At 38.5% G+C, this 25,592-nt stretch overlaps 3 protein-coding genes across 3 annotated transcripts; 1 reads left to right on the top strand and 2 right to left on the bottom strand.

The window, feature by feature from the left end:
* Nucleotides 1-1,073: 1,073 nt before the first annotated feature.
* On the bottom strand, nt 1,074-11,298 carry eif5 (eukaryotic translation initiation factor 5). Its single transcript, XM_067615251.1, has 12 exons — nt 11,195-11,298; nt 10,383-10,598; nt 7,796-8,075; nt 7,555-7,636; nt 6,614-6,786; nt 6,253-6,364; nt 5,991-6,121; nt 4,669-4,830; nt 4,038-4,199; nt 3,729-3,893; nt 2,937-3,077; nt 1,074-1,572 (listed from the first exon to the last, which is right to left on the bottom strand). The coding sequence occupies exons 3-12, from the start codon at nt 7,865-7,867 to the stop codon at nt 1,474-1,476; spliced, it is 1,299 nt and encodes a 432-aa protein (XP_067471352.1). The 5' UTR covers nt 7,868-8,075; nt 10,383-10,598; nt 11,195-11,298; the 3' UTR covers nt 1,074-1,473.
* Nucleotides 11,299-12,136: 838 nt separating this feature from the next.
* vps29 (VPS29 retromer complex component) lies at nt 12,137-18,163 on the top strand. The gene is made up of 4 exons (XM_067615252.1): nt 12,137-12,239; nt 15,627-15,818; nt 16,400-16,635; nt 17,645-18,163. Exons 1-4 carry the CDS (start codon nt 12,237-12,239, stop codon nt 17,760-17,762), a joined length of 549 nt encoding a protein of 182 aa, XP_067471353.1. The 5' UTR covers nt 12,137-12,236; the 3' UTR covers nt 17,763-18,163.
* Nucleotides 18,164-18,706: 543 nt separating this feature from the next.
* Nucleotides 18,707-24,970, bottom strand: LOC137200155 (protein FAM216A). Its single transcript, XM_067614822.1, has 6 exons — nt 23,849-24,970; nt 23,692-23,720; nt 22,279-22,409; nt 21,866-21,992; nt 20,880-21,051; nt 18,707-20,442 (listed from the first exon to the last, which is right to left on the bottom strand). The coding sequence occupies exons 1-6, from the start codon at nt 23,890-23,892 to the stop codon at nt 20,373-20,375; spliced, it is 573 nt and encodes a 190-aa protein (XP_067470923.1). The 5' UTR covers nt 23,893-24,970; the 3' UTR covers nt 18,707-20,372.
* Between the last annotated feature and the right edge of the window lie 622 nt (nt 24,971-25,592).

Genomic DNA, 25,592 nt, shown 5'->3' with positions numbered 1-25,592 from the left:
ATTTCTCTTATGTTGTCACATTGGGGATTTTTGGCACAACTTGACCTACTTCCAGGTGCATGAAGAGGGCAAAACTCCACTTATAGTATAAAGAACTTTATTGTTAGACCTCAAAATAACCTCAGAACTGTTTCTCCCATGACTCTGTGGTATTATTTTAACAATTTGTTGATATTAAATAAGACTGATTTTAAAATACACAGCTATTCTTGCTGAGAGACACTATGTATGATTTGATTTTATGTATGTAAAAACTTTGAAGAGGCTTGTTTGATTGTTGATGAATCTGATATCTAAGAATCTTGTGTTGGACAAATTATTAAACTTTATAGAAGATGAAACTTTCCAGTTCAGCCAAAAAAATCACTAATTGTCTTGTAACGTCTCCCACTAGTGGTGACAGAAGAGCTTTGAATACCTCAATGAAAAAATACTCCATTACAAATACAGGTCCTGCATTCAAAATGTTAACTATAGAAGTATTGGCAGTAAAATGTACTTAAAAACATCAAATATCAATATATTTATTATGCAAAATGTCCCCATTTGGAGTATTATATTTATCTCATATATTAATGGAATATTAATAGATACATGCATATAAGCAGTATTTTAATAGTTGAGGTAGTGCTATTTTAGTGTTAACTAAAGCTGCTTATTTTATATAATATAAACTGATAAATGTACATGTAAAATATTGATTTGACAAGTAGCTATAGCTGTTAAATAAATTTAGTGGATTAAAAAGTGTATTTCCCCCTGAAATGTAGTGAAGTATAAAGCTGCATAGAACTGAAATACTCAAGTTAAATGCAAGTACCCAAAATAATAAGTATATGTACCATAATTAGATATTTCCCACCAGTGTCTCCCACTTAAAGGCTTTTAAAAAGAATCAGTTATTATAAATTGGGCAGCTTCTAATAAAGTAGGCCTGATGTGCAGCTTCCTCATCCATAACATTTAGAAAGGGTGCAGAAAAAACCTGCCTGTCTTTCAGAAAAATATCAATATTCATCATTTCCAGACAGTAAAAATCTAATAATAATAATAATGACCGTCACACAGTGAACTAAGTGTTGTGGATAGCAAAACATTCATTCTTTATTGACTGGAAAAATACAGGGACCAAAAAAAAAAAAAAAAAAAAAAAAGTGCAGTCAAATGATCCCCGAAAACACCCATGATTAAAATCCCCAAAGCGACTTCATTTCATCAACTGAATACATCTCAAAATTACAGAGTTAATGTGCAGCAAGTAAAGCGCTAATGTTAAGTCATGCCACAAAGCAGAGGAGGGTTGCGGGTGGAGGAGGAGGGGGGGACGGGGGAGAGGAGAAGGAGGAAGAAGAGGGAGAGAGGGGGGGGCAGGATGTAAAAGAGGGGAAAGGCCAGCCATTTAGGTCGTACAGGGCATCGTGAGTCAAAGCCACAACACAAGAAAAGCGTCAGCTTCGTCTTCAGCCGAGTCTCTCAGATCGCGTCGATGTCGATGTCGTCCTCGTCTTTTTCAGGCGTGTCTGGCTTCACAGTTTCCACTTTGAGCTCGCGGGCGGACGAGGAGTAAACCACCTGAGGAGAGAAAAGAGTCAACATCACGGCTGATTGATACAAAACTTACATCGTCTGCAGAAGGTTCAGACTGCAGCTACGACGTTTAACAGCTGATTACATCTTAAATGAGGCTGAGTATCTTAAATGTTCACAAACTGGAGCTGATACGACTCCCCAAAATATGTATAATGTATTTTCTCCTAGTGATACTTTGTGGTACAAAGAGATCTTTAATGTAGAAACACATGAGAGGATCAGCTCTGTGCTTTAAGGTTATGATCAGTCATTTCTGAATATTTAGAGGCCTCTGATGCAGCAGTTTGTCCATTTATTGTAAAAAGGGACTTAATTTCTTGAACTGAGACCTTCAGGACAGAATACTGGTGTTGGACTGAGGCTGGGTCAAAGGTCAAAGGTGGAGGAACCAGAAACAGGCTGTTTTTGTTCTTGTCTAGACGTCTTTTATGCAGCTTTTTTTGTTGATTGTATGCAAGTTTCTTGTTGTCTTTGTATGGTAGTGCTTTCATAATATTCGAAAAATTAATACAATTGTTTGGGGAAAAATAAATAAATCTATTTAGCAAAAGAATTTAAAGTTAAAATGATGATCTAAACACAAGCAATAAGCTAAAACTTGATCTAAAACTTGCAAAAAGCTATGATTAAAAAAAAAGAAACTGATCAGAGAAAAAGTGAAACAGTTGGACTCAACTTTCAGTACTTTGTCAGATTTCACATTTTGGTCAGAACCAAAAGAAGTTTTGAGGTTTGATATTCAGCCCTGATCTTTCAAAGGCTACTTAGACTTTTTTTTTTTGGCTTTGTGGTCCAGAGTGACATGAGAAGACTGACTCAACTCTCATCTGGTTCAATAGGAAGCTGCAGCCAGCAGCCGGTTAGCTTAGCATTAACGCTGGAAAAAAAGAGAACCAGGGCAAGTCAGCCAGCGGAGTCTTTGCTCCTGGCCAAGAAATAGTCTGGCACACCATGTTTTTACATTTTGGTTTTTGTACAGATTAAACAAATGAGACATGACGTGTTAAATCGGGAGCTACAGAGCTGCTGGCAGGCTGCTTCTAACTGTTAGCCAGACTAGCTGGTTCTCTGCTTTCACTATTGCAGGTGATGACAGAACAAGTTCTGAGTTTTTATTCACAAAGAACTTTTTTTTTATACTGTTTGATACGAGTACAATTGAAGTGAAATTCTGGTGTTTGCGGTGAAGTATTCACTATTAAATTAAAATGTGAGTTTTTTTATTACCAAGTTTGTTGAGCCGTGGAGCCACTTCACTACTGACGTTTTCTACGTACAATCATTTAAATTCAATATAAGAACTTTAGATAATCTGTCAGACTAAACTCATGACGTCTGCTCGTTACCTCTACGTTCTCATCCTCCTCCTCATCGTCTTCGTCGCTGCCCTCGCTCTCCTCCTCTGCCTCCTTCAGCCATTTGACAAAAGGAGCAGCCTTGGCGTGGATCTCTTTGGCGAGCTCCTTAGAGACGTACTTCTTAGATACCTGGCGGAGAAAAGCAAAGGTCAGTCAGGCAATATATAATAATAATAATAATAATTCAATACATATTATTATTAGTATTAGTGTAGGTGATTAACTGCTTTCCCTGCAATGTTCCAAGTAAAATTAGAGGTTTCAATATGTTATTTAGAGCAGAATTTGGAATATTTTAAGTAATTAAGTGCTTAAGAGGCAATTCACATCAAGTGTGAGGTTCAATCTATTAAAATGTAAAGGAAGACTGAAATATATGTGTGATATAATGTGTTCAGAAGGATATTCGTAAGATTTAAAACATTTATTTTTCAAACTAGAGTCAATATTCAGCATTTTCATCACATACTGTGCATCGGCTAAAACAAATTAATTTCTGTGTAAGAAAATACAGACCTATTCATCCTCAAGTATAATCATAGAGTAATTCATACTTTTACAGTTAAAATAACACATTTTAGAGCCAAAAATCAGCAATAAAACCTTTTGAAGTTATGCTAATTATGTAATACAACTGTCACAAATGCAAGTGTTAAAAATTCAGCCAAATCAAGATCCATATTTGACATTTCACTCTTATTTTTCTCTCCTCAGGGCCTGACAGTTTGTAAAATAGTATTTGAATCCTGATGTGATTTAATATTTAACTCTGATAAACACCTTCTCAGCCCAGGCGAATATGACGTCTTCCTCCAGCAGGTCTGCGTCGTACAGGTCTTTGAGGATGATGGGGACGCGCGGCAGCAGCTGGACCTGGTGCAGCTTCACCACACACTCAAAGCCTCCCAGCAGATACTTCTGAGCCTTCTTGTTGTTGTGGCAGAACTGAGGATGAAACGGAAAAGCGGACGACAAGCGTTGAGACAAGAATTCCCCGACGTTCACACTCTGATGTCCTTAAAGACTCAGAAGAGGAGGGAAAAGGTGACAAAAATATAAATATAAGAGCGGATTCCGAGGCCGACTTACTCGCAGGAAGTGCCGTTTGTACTTCTTGATCTGGTCGCGGATGTTTTCGTTGAAGAGCAGCTCGCTGAGGATGAGGGGGCCCATGGCCTTCACATCCAGACGCTCCGCCTCCGCCAGGATCTCCTTATCAGCCGCGTCGATGGTTCCGCTCTCTTTCTTTTGCTGGAGATTGAAAGATGAAAACGTGGAGGATTAAAATCGAGACTTCCTTTCATGTTCCTCGTAAATACTTTCATTAACAGCGTTATAAATAAAACTAATGATCCATAATCTTCCTCACAGATGTTTCCTGTTTGAAGTATTAATATTTGTTCATGTTTTCAAGTAGTGCTAAAACATCATGAATCATTAATTTTTCAAAGAAAAAACAGACATTTCAACTAATGATCAGTAACATCTTTCGTTTATAGTCGACTAATGTTGAAGAATTGCTGCTTTTCTCCTTTTGAGGTAATAAATTTGGGGTTTTTTGTTGCTTACAGTCACTTTTGATTCTCATAATGACAAATTTTGCATAAGTTACCGTATTACAGACTGAGGGACTAATCAATTATGATAACTGATAAATAGTAGAAATGGAGAGAAAGCAAACAAAGAGTAAACAGTCTGGTTATGAATTGACCATCCTCACTTTCACAAAGTTGTAGAACAGGTTGACCCTCTCCTCCAGGGGTTTCTCCAGGTCCTCGCTGAGCGTGAGGTTCTTGGCGTGGTCGCTGATCTCCTCCATTCGCCGCCTCTGCGCCTCCTCTGTAGTCTCCTCCGCCCAGTCTTCATCGTCGTCATCTCCATCCTGATGGACGCGGGAGGACAGACGGCAGATACGATAAATGGTGCTTCAATGTTTTACTGAAGGCTCAAACATACAGTAAATACAAAAAGGAGTGACTTACTACACATAGTATGAATGGAAAAGTTTTTGGCAGGAAGACACTTCAGAATAAAGTGCATTTTTGTTTATTGGAGCCATCAGAATTTGTTTTGTTTGAGTGTTTTGGACAAACTTAACCTCAGACTGACCTCTGGAAGTAAATGTTACCAGACTAACAAACTATTTTTTTGCAGTAGTATTGCAGAGGTTTGTGTTCTGAGAGTGAGTGCCATCCTTTGAGCCGCTTATATACGCGTGATAAACGATAAATCCCTGCTTCAAAGTTGGACTGCAGTATATAGTGAAACCATCTCGAGCCTCTGAGCCTATAGCCAACGATGAAATGTGGATCAGACTTTCAAAAAAAGCGAGTCAGTGAAGTTCATCCAGAAGGGCCGGTGCTTCAGTCTGTTCCCACAACACGTTTCAATTTGTTTTGAGCGTTTTCCACCGCCGTGCTGGTGCTCGCCCAATAAAATAGCTGGCATGCCAGCACCTTAAAAAGTACTGGTTTTGAACCATGAAACCTGAGAAAACAAGGCGTCATTATCATGTACAGCGAACGTCTCACCGACTGAAAGCAGAAGAAAAAGAAAAAAACGGTCCAAAAACAACATCAAAGCCATGTTTTAGTGATTCTACTTCAGAAAGCCTCGCATATAAAAGTTGATTACATTTAATCTCTACGAGGATTAGAAGAGCACGAGTGGAGCTGGACTGTGCAGTGAGTTCAGACTTTGTGTACTTACTGCTAAAGTAAAGATCAGCGCTGAGTTCACTGGGTCATTGAACATGGCAACCGCAGCGTCTGAGCAACTGTGTCAAGTTTTTAAAACTTCTGCAGTTTTTAAAGCCAGTGTAAGCAAATAACACCAAAGTGACCCGGCGTTATTACGATTTAAAAAAAACTGTTTGAAACTCCCACATCTGGTCATGCGGCTATTTGACTCTCAAAGCAGCGGAAAAGTAGATCAGCTCGTAAAAAGGAGGGTTTTTTTTCTATCTGATGCGCCCAGCTCGGCGCCGCTCCCTGCTCGGTCAGAGATAAGGAGGGGAAAACCTGGAGGGGGACGTGAACGCACCACAGCTTGAGGAGCGTCGAAGTTGTCTTGGTTGCCCGCCTCTCCGCTGCCAGAGCCGTTCTCCTTGTCCTTCTTACGGTTCTTCTTCTCTTTCTCTTTCTTTGCAGATGCGGATCCACTGTCATTGTTCTCTGTTATGAGAGCAGCAGAGTAGTTATTATCAAATCTTTCTCGGGGTTTTACAGCTACATGAGTGCCAAAGTTTCCATCCAAAAGGGGGGAACTGGACCGACAATCATGGTTGTATGGAGTAAAATCTCACCTGGTGGGTTTTTGAGGATGAACGTGCAGAGTTTGTGTCTGGTGTCAAGCATGCCGCGGTATCCACAGGCCTTACAGGCAGTGCCAATGGTTTGTTTCTTGGGGTTGACATTCTGTGGGAAAAACAAATAAAATGTTATAACAAAGTGAAGCAACTTCACTATAAAAAAAAAAAAAATCAACCAATAAGAGGAAAAACTTTTCTATTCTTACATAGGTAACATTGCTTTATATTGTAAAAATTAGTAGCTAACCTCTAAAGCTGAAACCTCCTCAACATTTTCTCACTTTTTTTTACATTTCTAAACACTTCAGAGGACGTGTCAGATCAGTCGTCGTATCAGACGCTGTGAGATATTTACCAGATCAGTTTCAGGGTTGTCACACTCGGGACACAGCACAAATTTTCTGATGAACCCATCAAGCATGTCCTGCAACTTGTTCGCCTCGTGGGATCCGTTGACGATGTAACGGTCGTTTTTGGAATCAAACTGGGTCTGAGCGCCGAGTTCACAACCAAAAAACTTGGTCGGGACTACGGAGAGATCACAAACATCCAGTCACGATAACATGAAAAATGATCTTTTACAGTTTTCTCAAAGCATCTATTTTAAACTTTATGGAACAAAATGATTTTTATATTAAAAACTAAGAAAACAGATAATCCTTTCCTACAACTTCCACACATTAGTTGAGCTTTACCGAGCTCACTATGACACCAAACTACTTTTACACTTCTTCACACCAACATTTTGTCCCTCTAAACATCTTGATTCAGCCACAGGTGACAAATTAGGGAATTAAAATGACTTTTCCTCCTGACTTAATCTTCAGGGCAGCACTTTGGGTTTAATATTTTGCAGCAGAGAGAGAGAAAAAAAAGAAAAGAAAAGCAGGAGTAACTTCGTTCTGTGGCTTCTTTGCCTGTTATGTAAAACGAGGATTTGTTTGGTACATCTGTTAGACTGAAGTCATTTTACTTTAATCTCTTCACACTGTTCGGTGGAGTAGTACGAGTACGTTCAGTGTGAGGTGATTAAAGGAGGGAGGAAACATCAGTGGAGTGTTTGGTGGATCTTCAGGTATAAATGATTTACACAAGACCTCAAATATTCAAGTGTGTCTTAAAAATAACGGTCAGGAGCAGAGATGAACACTGAAACAGCTTTTTCTGTCACTCTTGATGTCACAGCACATTTGAAGGATCTTTAAATATCCAGTATGAACAGGAGGAATGATTACAGAGAGGAAAACCTCTTTCAGTGTTCATATGGACACTGTTTCTTCACGTGGTGCTACTTACATGTTGGAGGCCTGTTCAGTGCCTTTGCAACATCAACCATGTTGACAATGACCGTCTTGATTCCATTCCCTTTGCCTTCAACCTGGATGGGAGAAACAGACAAAAAGATGCTTCTACATACTGAATTTTAAAACTAGAAGTCAACTTCAAATTTGACAAAGCTAGCCTTCTCTCCCGCCTACTTAGAGCAACTTGAACATGTATAAATTATTATTGAAAACCTGCGACAGCGAGCCGTTACCTTGGCAATCAGACGGGGCATCTTGTAGCGATAAAACTGGTCTGACACGCTGCGGTTGACGTTGACAGACATTTTGGCTGAATGTTAGCACTATCAGTAAGATAAAAGGATCTTGGTTGGGGATTTTTCGGGATCTTCTGTCTGGAAAAGAGGGGATGACATAAACGACTGCAAGCGTGCTCGGTCTCTGACATGAAAAACGTTGTGCCGCTGTGGCCGCAAGCTCCTTGCTTGAAGGCTAGATTTCCACCACACAGGTTCCAACGGCTGCGCAACAGCTCTGAAAGAGGAGAGGAGAAAAAATTAATCAATATTTAATAGCAAACATTTACTGGTTGATGATACCCAGTCTGAATACTGAATTTGGATTTTAATAACTATAATGTTTTTTCTTCTTTTCTTCTTTGTCTTCCCAGTACCATCAGTGTAGGTGTGCTTTTATTTGTGTGTTTTTAAGTCTGTGCCAGTATTCAGAAGAAACCTCTGTACAGTTATTAAGCACTTTATTAGGAACAACTGTGCAATTTAAGACAACAGTTCTGCCAATAATTCTATTTTCACAAAGCTCATCTGTTCCGTTTTTAATGACATTGTCAGAAAGGTGATAATTCTTCTTTATGTTTATTATAGAAGTCATAGTGAAGTGAAGTTTTAATATTTTGTCCACCCCATTAACATACAGTACATGAATATATATGAGGATATATGAGGAACTTGTTCAATATAATGCACTCCAGTTCACCACCATCATCCACTACAACCTCGATAATAAACATCAAGTAGAATTATCACCTTTTTCACAATGTCAACAATAACTGAAAATGTATAAGCTTCATAAAAGTAGAATTTATGGCGGAGCTGTTGCATTAGATTGAAGAGGTGTTCCTCATAAAGTGCTTGGTGAGTGTATTTAATTAGTTAATAGTTTTAATGATAGGATTAATTGTATAAATCATTTTTAAGCAAAAATGCCAAAAACTCACTAGTTCAAGCTTGCATTCTGGCTGCAAATGTAAATAAGTCATCATGATTAAACTACATATTTGGTTGTTTTGGACTGATAGTGAGACACTCCCTCTGGTAAATATTGATGAACATTTTTCACTGTTGTCTTACACTTTATAAACCACTAAGTTCTTTCAAAACTAACACGCAAATAGTTGCAGCCCTGTTTGTTCTTTTTGCAATTTAAAAACTTTTTTATTTGCAAAGCTAACAATCCACAGGAACAGAAATATAAAAAGATTCCTGTGGCTACGGTTGATCCTTGAGCCGCTCTTAAACCGAACCAGATCGAGTTATAACGCAGGTATGCCAATCAAAACAAGAGAGAGAGGCGGTGCCAGCACGGAGGATCCAGACAGACTCGGAGACGAGCCGGCTGAGGCGGATTGCAGAGTCCGTCGAATTAAATGTCAGCATAAATTCCTTTATAGTCGGATAGATTACAGACGTGAATCGATAGGGTTGAAGCCTTTGCACTCTGGGAAATAACTGCTGACACCATCGGATCCAGGTGAATATCTCCGAGATTCAAGAGTGAGCAAGAGATTAAAGGACAGGTTTGCATTTTTTTTTCAAATAGTCAGGTGCCCGAAGAGGTTTTCCTTTAAGTTTCCTCAGACAGTTGAGCTGCGGTGAAGGTATAGTGATAAAAAGAGGGACTTTGGCCCTAAAAACACTGAAAGATATCTACTTAATTTTACTGATTTGGGCAACTGAAGCTTCATATTAGCTTTAGCTTAACTTTTAAATACATTTTTGCACAGAGAGGACTGTAGATTTCTGCCTGCATCACTTACATTGTAACTGCATTATGAAGGGATCTTCTATGGAGGAATACAGCAAGAAAAACATATTTCTACATCCATATGGGCTCCTGACTGTTGTTATAAGACACATTCGTGACAAATTGTGAACCCGGCCTTTAATCCGACAGATAAATAAAATCCAGCCACAATAACTGGATGCTTGCATCAGCTTTTGTTGCCATATACGTACATAAATGGTTTTGTAAAAGCCTTTTGTTTTACATGAGGGCCTCTCTTTAGTCACATAAGGCCTGCTCTTGTTAACAGGTCACAAACAGGAGGCCTACCTAGCAGCTGCCAAACATCTCTCCCCCTGCTGACGCTTTAATACCAGCTATGCAGCGAGTCTGTAGCAGCGGGGTTTTTTTTTTCTCCCCCTCAGTTATATCAGCGTGAATCGACATGAGACGACTCACAGCTAGTTAAGATAGAGTCACATATGTGGATGGAAAAAGTCTATGTGGTGTCCGATCCTGGAGGTGCTTCAGAGGGCAGAGGTCGAAGCTATTTTAGTGTGTGTGTGTGTGTGTGTGTGTGTGTGTGTGTGGAGGGGAGGGGGGGGTTAGTTAGCTTAGCTGGCCGCTTGGTGCATAGTGCGTCATACAGTCACTGCACACGAGTGACGGGACTGGGAGACGCCATTTTAACACAGTGGCGCAGGAAAAACATGTCATATTGCACAATAATCACTTTAATAACTCTATGGTAATGTCAGCACACATTTTACACGAAGCAAAGCGTGTCAAAATACATCATTCATCGTGGCTGGGACTTACCGTTTTCGCAAAACAAAGACATAAACACAACGCTGATCGTCCAAGAGCCGCAGTGAACGGTTGTCGATGGCTGGTGCGGGTGTTGTATTGACTGCAGCAGGGTCTCTGAGGGGGGGTTTCTCGGCACAGTTAAACACCCTGAAGCGTGCAGACGGTGCAGGTGCCAGGCTCACAGACAGAGGGGAGGAATCCGGAACGTCCGCGGGGTTTGGGGACCTTTTTTGGGGAGGGAGGGAGGGGGGGGCGGAGAGAAAGAGAAAGAAGCGTATTGTTCATATCCATACAAACGCTAACGTTAGCATCATCATCATCATTATTATCAGGTGTGACAGTAGTTTGATTGGGTGTAAAGCTAAATTCGTTACACAACTGTCACCAGAAAAGTCGCGACAATTCTCCAACCTTCCATTATGTTCGGTAAGTTAGCTTCGACGTTAACGAGAAGAAACGGCTGTTACACGTGTTTCCTCGCCAAATACCCCCTTAAATAAAGACATAATCGACTTTACAGTTGATAAAAAACAACAAAGTTATCCACAAGCTGACAAAAGTTAAATACATAAGTAATGTAAACACAGCCTCCTATGTTAAAGCTCATAAACGTTAAGCTCCAGGAAATAGTCATAGCCCATATTGCTAACGCGAAGCCAACAGGCAGCTAACGACGCGATCGGACGAAGATAATGTGATTAAGTTGTATATTTAACGCTACCTAGCTAAATATATATTATCTGTGAAGCTACGGCCGTCGATGTGTAATCCACGTCAGGATGAAGCCGAGGAAAATGTGTTGAAATTATTTCGCAGCTTACCTCTCGAATGTTCTGCGAAATAAACGGCTCCTCGCGTCGCTTTTACTCACGAGTGTGAAGCTAGCGCGTAAACGAAGCGTGTGACTTCCGGCGGTAGCATTGATTTCAAATTAAACGTCCTCCACCTGCGTTGATTTTTTTTATGTGGTTCCTGTTTCCACGAGACTTTTTACTTAAAGGACGAGTTCACAGTTTTTCAAATTTGTCTTAAAACAACAGTCAGGTGTCCATATTAACACTGAAAAAGGTTTTTCTTGCTGTAATCATTCCCCCTGTTCATATTGGCCATTAAAATCCCCTTGAAATGTGCTTTCAATGTAAGTGATGGGGGACAAAATCTACAGTGTGTCTACCCAGTCATTTTGTGCAAAAATGCATTTAACAGTTGATCTGAAGCTTATAGGAGGCTTAAGCAGTCTGAGCTAGTCATATCAAGTGGATATCACATTTACAGTCTCTTCCTCAGACAGTGTTTCCCTGTTGAGCTGCAGATAAACTTTTAGATAATTTTTTGCACAGAAGGACTGTGGATTTTGGCTCCCATCACTTATATTGTAAATGCATAATGTGCATTATGTGATAATACTGATACAGATCAATGGGAGAAGAAAGAAGAAAAAACAAAGGTCTGATGAACAAATCTGTTTTCAGTTCTTGGATTTTTTCTCTAGTCTTTGATTTTTGGTGAAATATTCCATCATTTTAACATTTATTGAAATGAAACCACGTGAGAAGTTTAGAGGGAAAAATCACTATTTGGTGAAGCTGTTAACAATGTATGTAGCCTTCTTGTGAAGCCATTCGCAGTCGTAAAATACTGTCAAACATGTAATCTATCAGATTACAGCTGTTAATTCGATTTTTTTTCTTAATTGCTTTAGATGTATCAATTTAATCTGTTTTATGTTGAAAGGATAACAGGAACTATTGTATCGAGCTTGACGTATGCTCTAATATTCTCCTTTCTGATTGGCTGAGAGCTTGACGCCGTACGTGCGTAGGCGCTTCCTCAACTTGACTCGCAGAAACAGCAAAATAGAAGATGGTGAGTATGAAATGGCGAAATAGCTGCAATTTCCCGACATTTACAGGTCGAGTTTCGATCAAGATGTTTTCTTAGACTTGTTGTCGACTTAAGGAAACCGATAATTTGGTTTCAGCTCGTCCACAAAGTCTCAGTTTTAAGGGGTTTTTTTTTAGTGAAGCTTCATTCCGAGATGGATCAACGATCACATGACAGCTGAGCAGTTTAGTCCCCAAAAATTCAATGCAACAAACTGCAAGCAGCCCTAAAGTCACTCTTTTCATTTGCACGGTGGCCTTTCATTTATCCATCAGCTATTCTTTGTGTCTGTTTGATTGAAAGCACGACATTTTGTTCACTTTTTCACCAGTTAGCTCGCTGCGCTAACAGGCTAACAGCTACCTTCCTGACAAGAGGATCTCTTCCTGTGCAGGAGTAACGTTATTCATGTTTATCACGCAGTTGTTCAGCTGATCTGTAAATGTAAACGATTTCTGAATTTAATCAACCAGTTAGGACTACAACTACACGTTATACATTCATGCATTCACTCATTCATTCATCCTCTCACTGTCTTTCTAGCTCCTACTCATAAGCTGTTCAGTAGTTTGAAGCAATATATTTGTAAAGACAACAAGTTAAAGTGCATTTTAAGTCCATTTACTCAAGTTCAATACTTAAGTACAATTTGAGGTACTGAGTATTTCCATTTGCTGCTACTTTATTCTTCCACTCCACTACATTTCAGAGGGAAATATTGTACTTTCTACTCCACTACATTTATTTGACAGCTTTAGTTACTTTTCAGATGAAGATTAGACGCAATGGATAATATAACAAGCTTTTATAATACAACACATTGTTAAAGATGAAACCAGTGGTTTCCAACCTTATTGGCTTTTAATGTTTTACAAAAAGCAGTGTGTAGTCGGGGTCATATTTCACCAAATAGTGATTTTTCTCTCTAAACTTCTCACATGCTTTCATTTCAATAAATGTTCAAATGATCCAATATTTCACCAAAAATCAAAGATTAGAGAAAAAGTCCAAAATCTGAAAACAGATTTGTGTATGAGAACTTTCTTTTTTCTTCTTTCCTCTCCCATTAATCATCTCACGACTCCTCAGATTTATCTGGTGACCCTTTGGAGGGGCCCCGACCCCTAGGTTGGGAACCACTGGACTAAACTAGCTAACTGTATATAAAGTAGTTGAAACTAGCTCCACCTCCAGCAGCTACAACAGTAACATGCTGCTCTAACACTGATGCTTCACTATTAATAATCTAATGATGTCATATATAATCACTCTAGTAAAGGATCTAAATACTTCTTCCATCGCTGTGCTTCACCACATTGTTTTGTTCGCACTCAGTCAGACAAATATTACATATTTCTTTTATTGTAATCACTAACCATCATCAGCCATTAACAAGTGATTCAACCACATTGTCGTTCAACTTTTCTTATTTGTTTTGGAATGATTAATATCTGTCAACTTAATCCATTCACTTTTTAATTTCTAATTTCAGTTTTCCCCTCTTGTCCCAACTGTTTCTTCTTGTCTCTTCTTTTTATATTTTTCCTCCCCAATCTTTGATCATGCCTTGTGTCATTCTCTCCACGCACATCCTGCCTTACTTCCTATCTCACCCGCTCCTCTCCTCCTACCACCCCTACTTGCCTGTCTCCAATCCACCAGGCTGGTCACCGGGTAAGTGCCTTCACTCTGTGTTGGGTCCCTGTTTTCTGCTCGCTCTTCTGCCTGGTACACTAACACAGGATTGGGATTGAACAGCCCTGGAGGTCTGCTGTTTCTGCGTCTCACAGCACAACTAGCTGCTGCTAATTCAGCTACTGCAGTGAAGCGACCTGCACCTTGCAGCCTATGATGCTTCAGTTACACGTGCGCTCAGCTGTTGCCCTAAACAAAAACTACTCATATACCCAAAACAAGCCAAAGTAGGACATTTGAAGCTTCAACATCAATTTTCTAGAGTTTGTTTAGATATCTCTGACTTGAAGGGTTAAGGTTTAATGACAAGATTCTATTTTGGGGGGGATCCTTACTAGTGACACCTTTGAGACGACAATCAGGACCAAGTTCACCAGAAAAAAAGGACAAAACTTTTGATACAGTAACTTTAAATTTAGTAGAGCTGCAACTAACGATTACTTTCATTATCGATTCATCTGTCGATTATTTTCTCGGATTAATCGATTAGTCGTTTGATCTAATAAATGTCAGAAAATGGTGAAAAATGTCATTGTTTCACAAAGTCCAACATGCAACCTAAAATGTCTTCTTTTATCCCGACAAATAATCCACAACCCAAAGATATTTAGTTTACTGTCATGCCAGACTTAAAAAAAACAGAAAATATTCACATTTAAGAAGGTGGATCAAGAGAATTTGGGTATTTTTTTCTTTAAAAATGACTAAATAGTTGGCAGTTAATCGATTAATCATTGCAGCTCTTAAATTTAGTCACTCAAACAAATCATTCAGCAATGTCTTGATAATGTATATCTGTATGAAGCAAGACAATGTTGTTCTTATAAGAGCACACATTAATCCATCAATCATAGTTCCTGGTGTATCTCTAAATTCACTGTTAGTTGTTCGCTATTTGCACCATTTTATCAGCCACACAGATATATGGCGTCGGATAGGAGGATCTTGAAATGTTGGTGTCTGCTGGCCAGTGGAGTGATATAATTCATGGGTTTCATGTTTAGTATGAACCATCAGGTTTGTTGGTGTTTGTTTCTTATTGACTTATTGTGTTTGTGTGAAAACATAATCATCTCTCTCTAATGTCTGACATCTGTTCTTGAGTGTCTGATATTCAGCTGTGCTCCCATCAAATATGATCATTATTTTGCCACCATGGGCTGTTCTCACATATTTATTCAGTGTCATTTATAACCCAGTTTGAATTCAGACACTCAATATACACAGCTTTGTACTCACTAAATTTCAACATTGCTTATTTACAAGTCTGGGCTTTAAGAAGCCCTTGATGAGCCTGTTATTACATTTATCCACTGTACTGACTTAATCTGGATTAGGCTGTTGTTTGGGTGCCATAACACAAAGTATTTTGATTATTTTTTTAAAAAAACAATTCAAACAATTTAAAAAATAACTAACTGAGGAGTACAGTGGTTCTGGTGGTACTGGCATCATTCTCTGCTGCAGAAAGGACCTGTGGCGTCCCACAAGGCTCTATCCTCGGCCTACTTCCTTTTTCAAGGTTCAGATGTTCCAACATACAGTCTGAACTCTCTCAGGGCTCATTGGTGGGTGTCTAAAATGTGTGTGTGTGTGTGTGTGTGTGTGTGTGTGTGTGTTTGTGTGTGTGTGTGTGTGTGTGTGTTTGTGTCTGTATCTGTATGATGCTCTCAGTTGGTCCTGGTGTTAGGTGATCTGCACATCCCCCACCGGTGCAACACCCTACCAGCCAAGTTCAAGAAGCTGTTGGTCCCGGGGAAGATCCAGCACATTCTCTGCACAGGCAACCTCTGCACCAAGGAGAGCTATGACTACCTGAAAACCCTCGCTGGAGACGTCCACATAGTCCGAGGAGACTTCGACGAGGTCTGTTTATGTTTGGAGAAGACAGTAAAAGAGTCTAAAGTCCAGCTAACATTCATTACACCCCACAGTACAACAAGAAACTCTGCTTCCTCTATCAGTGCAAAGGGTTAATAGGACTTCTATTGCTTAGATGCATAACCATTAAAGGCAAATGAGGCTCACAACAGCAAAAACAATGTATCGTATGAAGCAGCTTATTTTCCAGACTAGCCTATGAAATCGTAGAAGACATGACAAAGGTCAGAAAAGCAGAATGTTATTTGACAGAATTTCTGATCTGGGGTTCTGAAATAAGGGTGCAGACAGGCAAAAAAGCCACAACTAATGTAGCTGAATATTTAATTGCATTGAGGGAGAAAATGGATCTCTTGCTAGTGCTAAACGCTAATTGCAAGGTAATTAAGTGGTAATTGCTCCCTCCTCACTGATTTCATGGTTGCTGTGTCTGGTTCAGGCTCACATTACAGTTTTCAGTGGTGCAAGATAAAGTGTAATATTACAAAAATAGCACTGTCAAATGAAAATACCAGTACATAAACATCATTGTGCCTCATTGTTGCCCTCTTGCCCCCCCCTCTCAGAACCTGAACTACCCGGAGCAGAAGGTAGTGACAGTGGGCCAGTTTAAGATCGGTCTCATCCACGGCCACCAGGTGATCCCCTGGGGCGACATGGCCAGCCTGGCGCTGCTCCAGAGGCAGCTGGACGTCGACATCCTTATCTCCGGGCACACGCACAAGTTTGAGGCGTTTGAAAACGAGAACAAGTTCTACATCAACCCCGGTTCAGCCACGGGGGCCTACAGTGCACTGGAAAGGTAAAAATTACATTTACACTGGTGAAGCCCTGAATTGGGTCAAATCAAGTGGTCTTTTTAGTAAAAATTTCCCTCTTTGTGGCTCAATGGACAGTGTTTTCCTGTTCAGCTACAGTGGAAGGATCATAACAAAACGAGGGACTTTGGCACTAAAAAGACTGTAATGTTGAAAGATATCTACTTGATTTGACTCATTTGGACGCTAAAGCTTCATATTAGCTTCAGATAAACTTTTAAATACATTTTTGCACAGAAGGAGGACTGTGGATTTTGTCCCCCGTCACTTACATTGTAAGTGCATTATGAAGGGATCTTCTAATGGTCAGTATGAACAGGAGGAATGAAAAATTAAAAAAAAACGTGTAAATGTTCATTTGGGCTCCTGACTGTTGTTTTAAGACAAACTTGAAAAATTGTGAACCCGTCCTTTAACGTTGCCCACAGCATTAAAAAATAAAAAAAATAAACAGTGTGTGTCCACATTAGGGCTGCAACTAATGATTATTTTTATCATCAATTAATCTGTTGATTATTTTCTACTTTAATATATTAGTTGTTTGGTATATAAAATGTCAGAAAATGGGGAAAAATGTCAATAACTGTTCCCCAAAGCCCAAGATGACGTCCTCAAATGTCTTGTTTTGTCCCAATCAACAGTCCACAACCCAAAAATATTCAGTTTATCATTACAGAGGACTAAAGAAAACAGAAAATATTAATTGTTGACAACTAATCAATTAATCAACTAATGGTTTCAGCTATAGTCCACATTACACTGGTTAATCTACAGAACTGGAGCTGGAAGTGGAAATACTTTCTATCAAAGAAATAGATTTTATGGAAATATTGCTGTTGAATTTCTGTACACTGAGACGTTTACAGTAGCTGAGGCTCTGCTCCAGTGTGACATACAGCACAACCGCCGTGACACTAGAACCAGACTGACTGTAATTTCAAGCAGCGCTGGAAAAGTCTTGACCTAAAACGCATCTGTCCTCTCTCCTTACAGCAACATCATCCCCTCTTTTGTATTAATGGACATCCAGGCGTCTACAGTGGTGACGTACGTTTATCAGCTGATCGGCGATGACGTGAAGGTGGAGAGAATCGAGTACAAGAAATCTTAAAGGGAGTTTGTGAGGAGGAGAGGCGGGGGTCAGTTTGGCTCAATGTAATGTTTCATTCCTTTCCACCAGGGGGCAGCAGCTCACCCCCCACAGTCACCACAATATTAATGCTGTAACGAACTGTTAAGTAACTTAACTCTAAAAGACCTATGTATTATATTGTTTATATGTCATCAGCATTTGCTTGTATCCAGGCTGTCATGTGGTAACCGTAGAGAATGCAATAATGTCACATGTATTTGTTATCAAAAGAAATATTTGGTGCCATTTTCTTTTCCTGTTTCTTTTTTAATTTTCCCCCTCGTCATGTCCTGTACACGTAACAAACAGGCCTTTAGCTTCCTGTAGTCGGCCTTCTTTCTTTAATTTCTTTCTCACAATAAAGATCTAACTTCACTCCATCAGTTATTCTGTCTTCACTTATAATACCAGTGCTCATTTGATGGTGTACACCACTGATGTAGCACAATGTATTCATGTAATCAACGATGGAGGAAGAACTCAAATCCTTTATTTAAGTAAAAGCAGCCATAATGTAAAAGTACTCTATTGCAAGTAAAAATCCTGAATTTGAAATCCTTCTAAAGTAAAAGTACAGAAGTATTATCTTCTCAATTTACTTAAAGTATTAGAAGTAAAAGTCCTGCTGCTGTGACTTTATTACATTAGATTGTTAATAGTGAAGCATCAGTGTTAGAGCAGCATGTTACTGTTGTAGCTGCTGGAGGTGGAGCTAGTTTCAACTACTTTATATACAGTTAACTAGTTTAGTCCAGTGGTTCCCAACCTAGGGGTCGGGCCCCTCCAAAGGGTCAGCAGATAAAAGTTCTTATACACAAATCTATTTATAGCTTTTGGATTTTTTTTTCTCTAATCTGAAAGGAGACACAACTCAATGATTTTATATAAGACTCAAGACAAAAAAAAGTTGGAAACAGCTGGTTTAATCTTTTAAAATGAAAAGTAAAGAAGAAAATAAAGCTGTTAAGTAAATGCAGTGCATTGTGCATGTGTTGAACAGTGAGTCACTGAAAATGAATACACGTAAATATTAAAGAAGCACAACAATTTTAAGAAAACAAAATGATTTAAAAGGGACACACACAAGTCAAAGTGATACCAACAAAGTTTGACAGTTTACATATAGAATTCAAAACTACAGTAATGCAATATAACATTTTCACAATAACAACCATGGATGATCATGATTATACAGTGAGGTCTAACACTACTATTGATCAAAAATGTGTATGGTCAGCAACTAAATCAATAATCACAAAACGACAGACACTTAAAGAAGAAAATTTCACTTTCAGGAGCAAAATTGAGCCAAGTTGATTGATTGATTAGTTGATTAATTGTTGTGAGCAGTTTTCTCTGATTCCAGCTTCTTATATGTGAATATTTTCTGGTTTCTTTAGTCTTTTATGACAGTAAACTGAATATCTCTCGGTTGTGGACAAAACAAGACATTTTAGGACGTAACTTGACCTTTGGGAAACAGTGATCTACATTTTTTTTTTTACAATTTTCTGACATTTTAAAGACCAATGACTGATTAATCGGGAAAATAAACAACAGATAATGAAAATAATCATTGGTTGCAGCTCTACACATAAACTAATATATTAGAGGGCTCTTAATGACCTCTAAAATAAATTGTCAAAGCTAATGTAGGGAGAAAGATTTAATTCTCATATCAAGTTCATCAGCAGGGCCTCGTTTCTCTTCGATAAATGATGAAGAATGTGTGGAGAATTTGATATTTACAGCTTTAAAGGTTATTTTTATATCAAAACAAGACACAAGAGTCCCAGCAATCACTGATGGGACATCTCTTCAATGGACTTAAAAAAAAAAAACATCCAAAAATAGGACACTTGGTTTTAAATGACGACTGCTGAATGCCTGAACCTCACCTCTGCATCCCCAGCTGACACTGCAAAGACAGAAATGTAGTCTGAAGACTGCTGCCTTCATTTAACTTTGTATTAACCACATGTAAGACTGTGTAAAATGTTATAATTAGATCCTTAGTGGTTTAAATAATGAATCATATAAGGCTCAGATTTACCCATGTCAACAAAAACAGCAGTTTAAAGTATTTAGATATCAAAATATTCAGTTGTTTTCAAAGAAATACAATAAACTTTTTATCATCTGCTGCTGTTTGTTTTTAGTTGATCCTGAAGTTGCTGATAAAAAATGTATGTGGTTGTGGCCACTCTAAAGAGCCAATCATGTGAACACATCCAAGTTTAGTCAATGAGATGTCATCCCATTATTTCTCCTCTCTAATCCCACCAGCAAGCACGTGACTGCTGGGAAAATGATCACGTGACTTCTGGGAAATTAAATCTTCAGAGAGATTCCTCTTTCTGCCACTGGGGAGCATCAATACACAAAATGACCTAGTACATGTTTTTCCGCTAATGATCAGGCATGTGTCATCTGCAAACTGAGCTGTTACAATCTTTACAATAAAAATCCCCATTCACTATTGTTTTCAGGTTATTTTCAAATACAAAATGTTATTGTGATAAACATGACATGAATCTGAAAATGTGGCATCATCCCATAGAGAGTGAACTCATACATTCACTCATATAATCATCCAGACCATTCTCTTCTTCCTCCTCCTCCTCCTCCTACTCCTCTTCCTCCAGCTCGATTCTGGTTCCTGGAAACAAAAATGAAAATATTAACTCAACTACATCATTTAGATGTAGGTTTGATGTAGTGTTTTTAATGGCCCTAATTTTGCCTAAACTGGGGAAGATACTGTAAAAAATCAGTAAATCACCCTCAGTGAGGGTGTTGTTGTTGTATGCTTCCTATCTTTCTATGTTTTGATGCAGACATGTTGGAAAGGCTGCAATGTTAATGAAAGACTGTGGAGTTGCACATGTTCAAAACTTCTGTATAATGAAAAATGACAATATTTAATAGAATTAAAACATGTTCTGCTACTTTTTTAACATTTCTATTCAGCCACTGGATGATACAAACAAGTAATTTTTGAATAGTGATTACAGTTTTTGCTCCAAATGGAAGTGTAATAATCTCCTTGAAAACATGTTTTTGTATATAAATATCTGTTGGAATTGTGTGTCCCACCTGGCTTGTCTGCTTGGAATTTTGGGGAGAAGGGATTTCCCAGGATTCCTTGCACCAGTGTTTAACTTCCCCTTGTGTTTCACCCTGGAAGGAACATCTGATTGATGTTTTGCACTCGCATCATTTGCCGCTGAGGTCCCAACAAGGTTATTGTCTATCTCAGGATTGTTGCCTACAAACACAGCCACGTTCAAAATAGAGTTAAAAACATTTAAACGTTTTATTTATGAAAATGTTCTTTTTTATAACACAAAAAACAAAAACTAACAAATAGACATGACAAAATAAGTAGAATAAAATAAACCAAACAAACTGCCAGCTCACAGAAGAAAGTACACATATGCATGTCAATCCATACAATGACTGAAATGTCCACAAGTGTATTGAGGGTCAGAAATAGAGTCGATGGAACCAAAACCAGTACAATCCGGTACAATTAGCTCCCAGGTTGACACCTCTCCCTCCTAATATGTTCAATAAAAGGTCCCCAGATCTTAAGAAACTTGAGGTGGGTATTGGACAGAGTATACCGAATTTCTTTAAGGTTTTTTTTTCCCTGGAGGTGGTTTCACCCCCAACCTTAAAATATATGGTCCTAAAGAGTACTCCACTGATTTAGCATCTCACTCCTCTAACATTGTCAGACTCATGATGGACAGAGAAGAAGAATCAAAATTTATGCAGCAGAGCCAGAGATGTTGTGCATTTTTATGTCAAAACTTGGTGCCTACATTACCCACAATGCAACTTGACCAGGTGATCAGTTAGTTGGAGATTTGGGTGTGTTATGCTAGTAGCAGCTAGTCTAGCCTGGAGCTGCTCCTTCTGGAGACATGAACGGCTCTGTAGGACTTTTTTCACATATGCAGTAGTGCTCCTCAACACCTGGAAACAGACTTTGATATGTCAAATTTGTTGAGTGAAATCTGTTGAGTTCCCCTTTAAGACTCAAGCTGAGGGCAATTAGCTATTTGTTTTTTTCTCACCTGCTCGTATACACCTGTGCAGCACATTCATGTAGTGTTGGGTGATGAGGTCACGCACGTGTGTTGTACTGTAGGAAGCTGCAACAGTATACAGATACTCCTTCTGAGCTGGTGTTAGCGCCGTATGCTGAAGGACAGACAGAGGTCACGTCATCAAACACTGATCTTGCTTCTTGATATTACTGTTCTTTGTATTGTATTGCATTGTATTTCAGTTTTTTAGTATTTTAGAACACAGGATTACTAAAAATTGGGTTACTTCAGTTCCAACATAAGCCAACCTTGGCCTTGCGGTTTTTTGTCTTTGACTACTTCTCCAATGACCTTGTAGGAATCAGCTGATCACAGAGAATAGCAGAAGTGAATGAAAATGTTCTAGATCCAAAATAGATCACAATGACATGATAGTGTACCGTCAAGAATGGGGCTGTGGTCATGGTTTTGGGGATTGGTATGGTTGTTGCGTGTTGGAGTTGTGGTTCACATCTTGCAGCTGGTTGTCTGTAGATTTTCAGACCATTTTTGAAGTTTACAGCGGCTGTTACTAGAAAGAAAACAGAAAGGAAATTTTTACAAAATTGTACCTCAGAGCCATGAAAGCTAAAGATGAAAATAGTATGCACTTGAATTCAGTTTGTTAGCAACCATGACAAAAATTTTTCTTTAACTGTATCCCTCCATTTATCTTTTCTCAAATTCACAAACAAAAACAAACACATCTTTGTTTAGACTCACATTTTCATACAGTATATTTGATCCTTTATCACAGGCTACAGTCTCATTAGTGTAACTAGGTTAGCTGGCAGCTAATGTAGCTAGCTAGCTAAATTCAAGCAGTTGCCATAGTTCCTGTGAATGCAATAACTTTTTAACTGTTTATTTATTTTTAAAGTTTATTATTTATCAAATAAACAAACATATCTCTGTTTAGGTCCACATTTTTATACAGTATATTTGACCCTTATCGCTATAGCCTACATTTGGTAGCTAGCATTTGGGAACTAACTTGCTGGTAGCTAACACAGCTAGCTTGTTAAATTCAAGCATTTCCCATAGTTGCTGAGATCTCTAATTAAATTAACTATTATTTCTGAAATCCCCAACTGAAGAAACAACACATTCTGTTTAAAAAAATTTTATACAGTATTTGACCGTTTATCTACTGAAGTCTAGCTAACACAGCTAGCTTGCTAAATTCAAGCAGTTGCCATGGTTATAGAGATTACTAGCTAACTTGTGAACTGTTTAGTCAACTTAAAGTCCTGTACTGAAGTTTAGTTTTAGTTTTACATATTTGTGGGGATGTATGTTATGAGAGCTATTATACTGATTGGTGTACATACAGATTATACTTTGCCACCAAGGGATTCCTGATGTATTATTAACGGCAATTAAGAAAAGTAGCCTGTATTTTGGTACACGTGAGACAAAACCAGAGGCTTGTATGTGGGCTTAGTTAAACTGTGAAACCAAAGAGCTCCTAATTAGAAAACAGAACAAGTGAGCTTTCCTCCTGTAACAGATCAGGCGTGACCCATGCAGGTCAGGTTCAGGTGTAGGATTTCTCCTGGTTTCCACTTCTGTGTCCTCAATAAAAAAAAGGCTCTCAGGTTTCAAAGCAGACAGGATACTAGACATGTTTTGTTTATTTAACAAGGAGATAATGCATTGACCTGCACTGACAAGAAAAGACAGTGAAATAGACAGAATACAGTGGATTAAATAAACTGAATAAAAAGCAGGCCCAGTAGAGTCCTTAGCTTTTCCCTGCATACTTTTCTTTAGTGCTGATGTGTTTAATTTTCATGAAAACATCTTGAACTTACCCATTTTTGACTCATTCATCCCGCTATACCTGCAACATAAATTTAATCTCAGTGGCATCATTACAAACTCACTGATTATAAAATATAAAAAGGTGAAATAACTGAATTTTAATACATACACACACAAAATCAAACAAGCATGAAATCATTACTTTACCTGTGTACCATCTGATTTTCTGCAAATGTCACTTGTTTTTTCATGTCAGGAAGAAGTGTGATGACTCAGCTAAGCCTCCTCTGTACAAGCAACAGCAGCAGCAGCTAGAAAAAGCTGCAGTTTAGCACATATCCGTCCTCCCTGAGGTCAGTCCAGGTGATTAAAGTAAGAGGTTGTCTGATCTTAATGAGGACCTTAAAGGCCAGTGGGTGTGGCTTTTCACATGAAGCTCCTACTGAAACAAGCAGAGAAGACAGACTGTTGAAGTTATACTGAGCCTTGCAGTAAAAACAGCCTTGATTCAACCTTCAAAAAGACTTTAGCTGCATTTCCACTGCAGGGACGTTCCCCAGGGACTAAGAACCTTTTGAGGAACTTACAAGTTCAGAATTTTTCAAGTCTGTCTAAAAAAGTCAGGAGCCCAAATGAATATTGAAACATGTTTTTCTTGCTGTAATCATTCCTCCTGTTCATACTGACCATTAAAAGATCCCTTCATAATGCACTTACAATGTAAGTGATGGAGGACAAAATCCACAGTCCTCCTTCTGTGCAAAAATGTATTGAAAAGTTTATCTGAAGCTAATATGAAGCTTCAGTCGTCCAAATGAGTCAAATCAAGTAGATATCTTTCAACTTTACAGTCTTTTAAGTCCCGCTTTTTGTTACTATACTTCTACCGCAGCTCAACAGGGAAACACTGTCCAAGGAAACACAAAGAGGGAATTTGATGCTAAAAAGACTGTAAATGTGTCAGATATCCACTTGATATGACTAACTCAGACTGCTGAAGCCTCATATAAGCTTCAGATAAATGCATTTTTGCACAAATCACTTACATTGAAAGCACATTTGGAAATTGATCTTTTAATAGCCAATATAAACATGCTGATTACAGCAAGAAAAACCTATTTCAATGTTCATTTTAGCACCTGACTGTTGTTTTAAGACGGACTTGAAAAATTGTGAACCTGCCCTTTAATTCCCTTACCTGGTTTTCCACTGGAGGAACCAGGATCTAAGACCATGTCTACATTAAACCATCTAAATTCTAAAATGCTGCTTTCATGCCAAAATGACATGTGTCCACATCAGGAGTTTCAGATCCTCTCTGCAAATACCTCTATCCACATTAAAACTCCATAACAGGAGAGCTGAGTTTTACTTTCATTTTCCTCATCTGGATTTCATTTCCTATTCATTCCTTCATTTCAACTGACTCATGCAGCAGCAAATACAAAGAACAATAGAACAAATCTGTGTTGTTTTTTCCTCATGTGTTTACGTCGAGATGAAATGAAAAATGCCTTTTTAACCCTTTTAGATCACATTCCCGGTCATATTGTGCACCTATTTAACAATATATGCCAAACCCCCCCCCCCCCCAAAAATCTATTTTTTTGTATTCTTATACCATAATCCAATCATGTATTCTTCCTATGTCGTGTGTTTACGTCAGCTTGAACCAACCAGTTTCAAACAATAATATCATGACATCCACCCATCAATCAATCTTCAACCTTTGAACTGAGTCTGAAAGCTTTAATTTACGCTTTAATATTATTAGAATAGAGTGAATGTGTGTCTTTGCTTCTTTGTCCCTAAACAGGAAAAAGTGAAAGCATTTGTGTAAAATGACAGAATTAATAAATGTTTCTTTTCTTTTTGTAATCTGATAATGTGAATGGACTATGTTTGTTTCATGAAATTCACTTCTAACTGTTGTTTGTGTTAATGCATGCAC

The sequence above is a fragment of the Thunnus thynnus genome, chromosome 16, assembly GCF_963924715.1.
Source record: "Thunnus thynnus chromosome 16, fThuThy2.1, whole genome shotgun sequence".
NCBI lineage: Eukaryota > Metazoa > Chordata > Actinopteri > Scombriformes > Scombridae > Thunnus > Thunnus thynnus.
Note: the sequence above shows the minus strand (reverse complement) of the source record. Positions and strands in the feature narration are given on the sequence as shown.

Coding starts and splice junctions, on each gene's coding strand:
- eif5 (XM_067615251.1), bottom strand. CDS start 7,867: ATGTCTGTCAACGTCAACCGCAGCGTGTCAGACCAGTTTTATCGCTAC. Junction 6,122..6,252: donor CATCCTCAAAAACCCACCAG/GTGAGATTTTAC, acceptor CTCTCATAACAG/AGAACAATGACAGTGGATCC. Junction 3,078..3,728: donor TATTCGCCTGGGCTGAGAAG/GTGTTTATCAGA, acceptor TTTCTCCGCCAG/GTATCTAAGAAGTACGTCTC.
- vps29 (XM_067615252.1), top strand. Junction 15,819..16,399: donor TCCGAGGAGACTTCGACGAG/GTCTGTTTATGT, acceptor CCCCCCTCTCAG/AACCTGAACTACCCGGAGCA. Junction 16,636..17,644: donor GCCTACAGTGCACTGGAAAG/GTAAAAATTACA, acceptor CTCTCCTTACAG/CAACATCATCCCCTCTTTTG.
- LOC137200155 (XM_067614822.1), bottom strand. CDS start 23,892: ATGAAAAAACAAGTGACATTTGCAGAAAATCAGATGGTACACAG. Junction 22,410..23,691: donor GATGAATGAGTCAAAAATGG/GTAAGTTCAAGA, acceptor TTTTCTTTCTAG/TAACAGCCGCTGTAAACTTC. Junction 20,443..20,879: donor ATTCCAAGCAGACAAGCCAG/GTGGGACACACA, acceptor TTTTGTTTCCAG/GAACCAGAATCGAGCTGGAG.